We start from the raw sequence: 7657 nt of genomic DNA, 5'->3' as shown, positions 1-7657 counted from the left end.
TTTAAAAAATAGGGGTGCCTGGGTGACTCAGTAGGTTAAAGCCTCTGCCTTCAGCACAGGTCATGATCCCAGGGTCGTGGGATCAAGCCCCACATTGGGCTCTCTGCTCAGCAGGGAGCCTGCTTCTACCTCTCTCTCTGCCTGCCTCTCTGCCTACTTGTGGTCTCTGTCTGTCAAATAAATAAATAAAATCTTAAAAAAATTAAAAAGTGTTTTTGAATTTTGAATTTTAATGGTTTTTGTAGGACATGACCTTTATAGTAGGTCCCAGGCCACATAACTTCCTGTTATCTTATACCTGGTTCTATTAAAACACTGGTTTCTAAAAATAAGGGAGGGAGTATAATGAAGTGTATTGGTTAAGAGAGTGAGCTCTGGCCCCAGATTATGTGCCCTGGATCTCTACCCAATCATCAGGAAGAGTATGACCTCCCGTAAGTTATTTAACCTATTTTTAAAGTAGGCTCCATGCCCAAAGTGGAGCTTGAACTCATGACTCTGAGATCAAGAGTAGCATACTCTACTAACTGAGCCAGCCAGGTGCCCTGTTATTTAACTTCTAAGGGAAGGTACTAGGAACACTTTCCCGGCTCATAGTAAGTGCTCAATGAGATATTAGCTATTCTCACTTTTAGAGTTTGTTCCACAAATCAAGGAAGAGAATCTTAGATTTTTTTTCTTTTTTTCTTTTTTTTTTTTGTCTAAAAGACAATTCACTGTACACATTTTATTTACAGTTTTGTACACTGTCTTAATATGAATGGGACCGCTTTTCTACTTGAGCCATTTTTTAACCAAAGCAAAATAACCTAAGTAATACAAAGTGTTAAAATACAGCATAAAGATACAAAAACAGACATACTAAGTCTAATTAGGAATGTAATTATGATGTTACATTTTTTATAATCCACAATTATGTTTAGGAAATCACATAAACATAGATCACTGATTTGAATGAAATGCATAAATTTGTAGCAAAGCTTTGTAGTTACAAAAAAACAAAAAAATTACCAAAGAATGCACAAAATTAATGTTTATTCCACCTTTGTGTCATATTCCTGGATCCTTCACCAATGTTACATGAGGAAAAAAACAAAAGCAAAACAAATGAAAAACTGAAATCAGAATCACTAATGTTATCAAGTAGGGAAACAAATAAATTAAAATCTAGCAGCCATCAGCAAGAGTACAGCAAAGACAATGCTGTAAAAAGAAACAAAGAAAATTGCTAGAAAACTGTATGCATCATACTCTTTCAAACCAGCAAAATATGCTCCTGCATACAATGGAACATAAACAAAATTTTTTTCCTGTAAGGTATAGAAATGCAAGTTCTTTTTTGAATATTGTGGATAGGTAAAATGTGTTTGTAATGGTAATTCTACTAAGCTATTACAGAGTGGGCCAGGAACACACTTATGGATTCTGGGGATGATGTGTACTGTAATTCTTTGATTGGGATAGTGGACACTCTAGCCAAAATTAAAAAAAATATATATGAACACAGAAGTACAAGACAAAGGTGAATGAGACTTCTCTTATATCTTAGCAACATTTAGATGGAAATCAAATTTAAATGCAGTCCACTCTGCTTTTGAAGAGGCTTTGGTTCAGCTCCCAAATCTCGATTGCTTGATGCAGTCTCCTATGAGAATACTCAGAAGGTGTCTTCTTAAACAACAAACCTATTTTTAGTGGTGGAGCCGCTCTTAGTAGCTGTGTCTGCATGGGACTGATAACCAATCACTATCTTTGGAGGAAGTCCTAACCTTTCCTTGTATACCCTCCCTATATGTGTAACAGCCTCTCTGTTTTCACATTCAGTAGTCCATATTGCTATCTTATCACCTTTAGCTCTAACATTAACAACAGCTCCACATACATCATCACTGTAGTCATCAAAAGATTCTCCAATAAGGCACAGCAGTGTCTCTAGCCAAAAGCGATCCAGGTCACTTCGTCTCTGCTGCTTGTTCAATGTAATTAGCCATCGTCCTCCTCGTTTGTTTTTCTCATCTTCCCACATAGGCTCAATACCATCCTTAAAAAGTGAGTAGTCACAGCCAGGCATTAAATTACTAGACAACTGGATGTGGTTGTACAGAGCCCAAAAGTCTTCAACAGTATCAAACTTAGAGATCAGCCGAAGGTTTGCTTGCCAAGTTTTGCTTTTATCATTTTTAAAAAACCAGAGTGCCCATCTGTTCTGTAAAGGATGTTTAATATAGTGTTCTGGGTTAGCAACCTCCTGATTAGATTCTGTTTTCTCCTCTTCTGTAGGCGGGGGATTAGGAGTAGGGGTGGTTTCCGGTTCCACAGTCGCCATCTTAGATCGATCTCGATTTTTTTTCTTGTTTACTATATTCCCTATGTACCATTTATCACCATGACTTATTCATTCCATAACTGGAAGCCTGTATCTCCCACTCTCCTTCACTCATTTGGCCCAACCCTCACCCTTCCCCTCTGACAAGCATCAGTTTGTTCTCTGTATTTCTATTTTTGCTTTTTGTTTATTTTTTAGATTCTAGATATAAATGAAATCATGTAGTATTTTTCTTTCTCTATCTGACCATTTTACTTAGCATTATATCCTCTAGGTATATCCATGTTGTTGCAAATGATAAGATCTCATTTTTTAAAATATTTTATTTTATTATGATAAAAATATTATTATTATTAGTTATAATAATATTTTATATTTAATTTAATATAATTTAATAATTTTAATAATATTATAATATTATAATATAATAATATATAAATTATAATATTATAATATATATATTATAATATTATAATAATATATAATATAATATAATATAATATTATTATAATATTATTATGATCCCCTATTTTTCCCATCCCCTGACCTATCCCTTTCTAGTAACCATCAGTTTGTTTTCTATAGTTAAGAGTCTGTTTCTTGGTGTCTCTCTCTTTTTCCTTTGCTTGTTTTGTTTGCTCTCTTTCATGGATTGTTGGCCTTCTTTAGTGATATACTTGGATCCCTTTCTCTTTATTTTTTGCATATCTGTTATGTATTTGTGGCTCCCATTAGGTTTGTATATAACATCTTCTGCATGTAACAGTACACATTAAGTTGATGATTTAAGTTTAAGCCATTCTTTACTTTTCTCCCTCCCATGTTTTAGGCATATTCTTTCATTTTATGAATCCCTTGAATGATTTTTACAGAAATATTTTTACTGCTTGTGTGTTTTTTTTCCCCCCTTTTCATACTCTCACTTTTGGCCTTCCTTTCCACTCAAAGAATACCCTTTAATATTTCTTGTAGGACTGGTTTAGTGATCATGAACTCCTTCAAATTTTGTTTGTCTGAGAAAATCCTTATATCTCCTTCTATTCTGAATGATAAGCTTGTTGGGTAGAGTATTCTTGGCTGCAGATTTTTTCCCTTTCTGTACTTTGAATATGTCATGTACTCTCTTCTGCCTGGCAAAGTTTCTGCTGAAAAATCCACTGACAGCTTTTGCGTTTTCCCTTATATGTAACTATCTTCTTTAGCTGCTTTTAAAATTTTTTCTTTATCAGTAACTTTTGCCATCTTAATTAAAATGCATCTTGGGGGGTGCCTGGGTGGCTCAGTGGGTTAAGCCGCTGCCTTCGGCTCAGGTCATGATCTCAGGGTCCTGGGATCGAGCCCCGCATCGGGCTCTCTGCTCAGCGGGGAGCCTGCTTCTTCCTCTCTCTCTACCTGCCTCTCTGCCTGCTTGTGATCTCTCTCTGTCAAATAAATAAATAAAATCTTTAAAAAAAATAAATAAAATGCATCTTGGTGTGGATCTCCTTGGGTTGAGTTTTTTGGTGGGACTTCTGCATCCTGGATCTGGATATCTGTTTCCTGCCCCAGATTAGGGAAGTTTCAGCTATTATTTCTTCAAATACATTTTCTGCCCACTTCTTTCTTTCTTCTTCTTCTGAGAACCCTATAATGTGGATGTTATTATGCTTGATGGGAAGGTCTTCTTCTTTTTATAGCTGGATAATATTCTATCACACACACACACACACCACTTCTTTATCCATTCATCTGGTTGCTTCCATATCTCAACTATAATAATTAATACTACAAGAAACTAGTGGTGCATATATCTTTTCAAATCAGTGTCTTTTTTTCTTTGGGTAAATACTCAATAGTGGAATTATTGGATCATATGGTAACTCCATATGAGGAAACTCCATAATGTTTTCCACAGTTGCTGCACCAATTTACTTTCCCACCAACAGTGCACAAGGGTTCCTTTTTCTCCATATTCTCACCAAGACTTGTTATTTGTCTTTTTGACAAGGTATTTCTTAAATAGAGGTTGACAAACAGACAGAGAGTTTCATCAGAAATGGCAAGGAGGGCACACCTGGGTGGCTCAGTCAGTTAAGCATCTGCCATCAGCCTAGGTCATGATCACAGGGTCCTGGATCAAGTCCTGCCTCATGCTCAGTATGCTTCTCCCTCTGCCTACTGCTCTCCTTGCTTGTATTCTCATGCTCTCTCTCTCTTTCTCTCTCTGGCAAATAAATTAATAAAATCTTCAAAAAAAAAAAAAAGAAGTGGCAAGGAGGAGGGCTAGGATCCATGCAGAATGGAGAAGTGGGTGGGCAAACAGGCAGGGTTATCAGAGTTCATATGGTGGTAGGACATTGAAAAGCTCATACTGAATGACCCATGTCAGTGAGGAAAAAATATTTTATTTTACTCTCTTTGGTTTATATTGGAGGGCTGTAAATTAAACTGACAAAAAATTAATGAAAGACAAAATTTAATCACCTAAGTATGGAAGTTCACAGATTCACAGAAAAATGTGTATCAAGGGGATGATTAGAATTTGGGGGCTTAAAGGTCATCATGACCTGTTGCCATTTGCAATAACATGGATAAACCTAGAGGATATAATGCTAAGTAAAATGGTCAGATAGAGAAAGATAAATACCACATGATTTCACTTATATCTAGAATCTAAAAAATAAACAAAAAGCAAAAATAGATCCATAAATACAGAGAACAAACTGATGCTTGACAGAGGGGAGGAGTGAGGGTTGGGTCAAGTAAGAAGAAAGAAGAGAGAAGAGAAACCAAATAATGTTTAGGAATAATGAATGGAACATTAGAAGAATAGATAGGAGTCAGTAATAGTTTTAAGGTAATGTGTACTTAGGTGTGGTGTGTGACTTCTCTCTAGTTTAAAGAGTCGTCTTCCCTTAGTCCGAGAAGCTCCTAGGAAGGGGATTTAGGACAATTGTGTTCCTTTGGGAGACTCTGATTTTAGGCAGGTAAGGAAATTCAGAAAAAAAAGCCTATTTCAAGTACCTTCTGCACAAAATAATTTTTATGTCACAATGACATATTCTAGACCACTTCACTTACATTTTATAAAGAAAACATTTAAAAAAAAACTCTGGGTAATGACAAAAAAAGAGAAAACTGAGGGCTTTAGAATTTTCAGCAGTTAATATGAAAAGTTAACTAGTTACTAGATGATCTCTAAATTGTATTCTAGAGCTGTTGCAACAATACTAGTGGCTAAGTGAACATGTCATGCCATGACTCTGCCTTTATTCTATGTAAGTTTCCATGGATAAAAAAGCCATGCCATGATAGGCAGTAGATGCCTGATCAAGAAGACAGTGAGACAGAAGAGTTATTAATGTTCAAGAGAAAGGGACATGGACTCCAGAGAGTAAAACCATATCAGCCACAAGCTAGAAAGCTATTAATAAGTAAAACCAAACTCAGAAAGCAGTAACAAGGAAACTTCAATGAAGGAGCTAAGAAAGTTTTCTCAAGAGAAGGGAAAAGATTTGAGAGTTCTCTTTTTGAGACAACCTTTCAAGTATTCTTTTTAACCCTTTCTTATTGTCACTAATTTTTTTATTTCAAAATTTGTGGCCTCCAGGCTGAATTATAGGGAAAAAAGATCTCATTTAAATATTCATTATCCTCCATAGATTCTGCCTCTCAGCCAGTTAACTTCTCAGCTAGTACCCAACCTTTATTTATGGGAGGTTTTTTTGTTTTGTTTTGTTTTGTTTTGTTGTTAACAAAATAATCCAACTAGATGTTCTCCTCTTCTGCTTTGCCTTGCAAGAGTTCTATATTTGACTGTTCTGGTTGTTGATTTCCTTTACCCATCTCATGCCTTCTATGCTCTCGTGTGCTCTCTCGTGACACATCTCAAACACAGAGCTCTCCTGTTTCCTTTCTCCTCCCCCTTGTATCTTCCTGTTCTGCTTAGTACACAGCAGAGCTGCTTACTCCTCTTTTTCTCTTTGTCAATTCCCTATTCTCACAATGGCAGTTGTCCAAAAAATCCTTTACAGCCTGCCACTGTATTTACACATTTGACTGCAAGCAAGCTAAACAAAGAATTAACTCTACAAGAGCTGAGGCCACAGATGTAAACAAGGGCAGCTCAGAGAGTATAAGAAATTGAATCCAAATCTTTGATTCAGTTTGAAGGCATCTAGTAAATTATACTTAAAATATCAAATGAATGCCCTGCCAAGATGCTGACAGAGGTGGAAGGCTGAGTGCAATATTTCTGCCACTATCAACATCACTGAACATTCAAGAGGTCCATTTAGCTTAGTCCTTTTCCCCAACTCTGTTGACCTTGGACAAGAGGCTGTTTCTCCAGGGCCGCAAGCTTCCCAATCCAGTGATGAGAAGTGGACTCTTGAGAAAAGTAACCAAACACGTTCACAACGTCAATGATCTCAGCATGAGTCTTTTCCCTTGGGTGTAACTTTTCAAGCAGTTCACATTTTTCTCATGGTTTTAGGAAACAAACAGATTCAATCATGTTTATTTCCTGGGTAATATTCCAGCATCATGGGAAATGGGAAGGAGGAAATGTAGGACTTTGCTCAATGTGGTTATAACTTTCAGAACAGGAAAAAAAAGAATAAGTTCTTCCTAAGCCGATATGCCACTTTGGTAAGATAGTCAAGTGAACTTCAACTGTCTTAAGAAGTATTATTTTTATACTATATATTGTCAGGGATAGTCTGTGAGTACCTTATATTCCGTTTAAGAAATGTTTTATATGAAAGTTTAAGATTCCTTTTTCTGTTGAGGGAAAAATTAAATAGTAATAAATATCTGAAAATCAGTTCTCTGCTTTCTTCTCTCACTATTTCTGATTATCTATCAAGGTCAACCTCTGATGTAACATTGATTTCACACGGTGGGGGAAAAATAAAATCGAACAGATTAATTAACTCATGCTTTATGGAGTTAGCGCAGTTTAGACAGCCAATCCTAATTCATTCAAACCAAAGACCACTGTAAAAAACTCATGACACAGAAGTCAATATAGAGAATGTGGATAATTGTATGAACAGAAGATTAAGTGGAAAATGAGTTAGTGAGAGAAGAGAGACAATGCAAGGACGAGGCATGCAGATCATTTAAGCTATTTCTTCATGCTGTTACAACTCAGTCTGTGGCAAAAATTCAATTTCTTTTGGTTGGTTGATATTTGTTAACCCTTATTATTTCTTAGAAATGTCAATGTATTTTGGATGTAAGACTCTGAAGGAATATATATTCTTTCTACTTCATCTCATCAGTATGAGAAAGATACCTGTTAAAGCAATATTCAAGTTTTTCCAAAATAACAACTTGATCTTCTTTATA

At 35.9% G+C, this 7657-nt stretch overlaps 1 protein-coding gene across 1 annotated transcript; it reads right to left on the bottom strand.

Annotated features, from left to right (window-relative positions):
* Window positions 1-707: 707 nt before the first annotated feature.
* On the bottom strand, window positions 708-2333 carry LOC125093346 (eukaryotic translation initiation factor 4E). Its single transcript, XM_047718356.1, has one exon. The coding sequence runs from the start codon at window positions 2324-2326 to the stop codon at window positions 1673-1675; it is 654 nt and encodes a 217-aa protein (XP_047574312.1). The 5' UTR covers window positions 2327-2333; the 3' UTR covers window positions 708-1672.
* Window positions 2334-7657: the final 5324 nt, after the last annotated feature.

Source organism: Lutra lutra, chromosome 2, assembly GCF_902655055.1.
Source record: "Lutra lutra chromosome 2, mLutLut1.2, whole genome shotgun sequence".
NCBI classification, from domain to species: domain Eukaryota; kingdom Metazoa; phylum Chordata; class Mammalia; order Carnivora; family Mustelidae; genus Lutra; species Lutra lutra.
The sequence above is the reverse complement of the archived record's forward strand: the minus strand, read 5'-3'. Positions and strand labels throughout refer to the sequence as shown.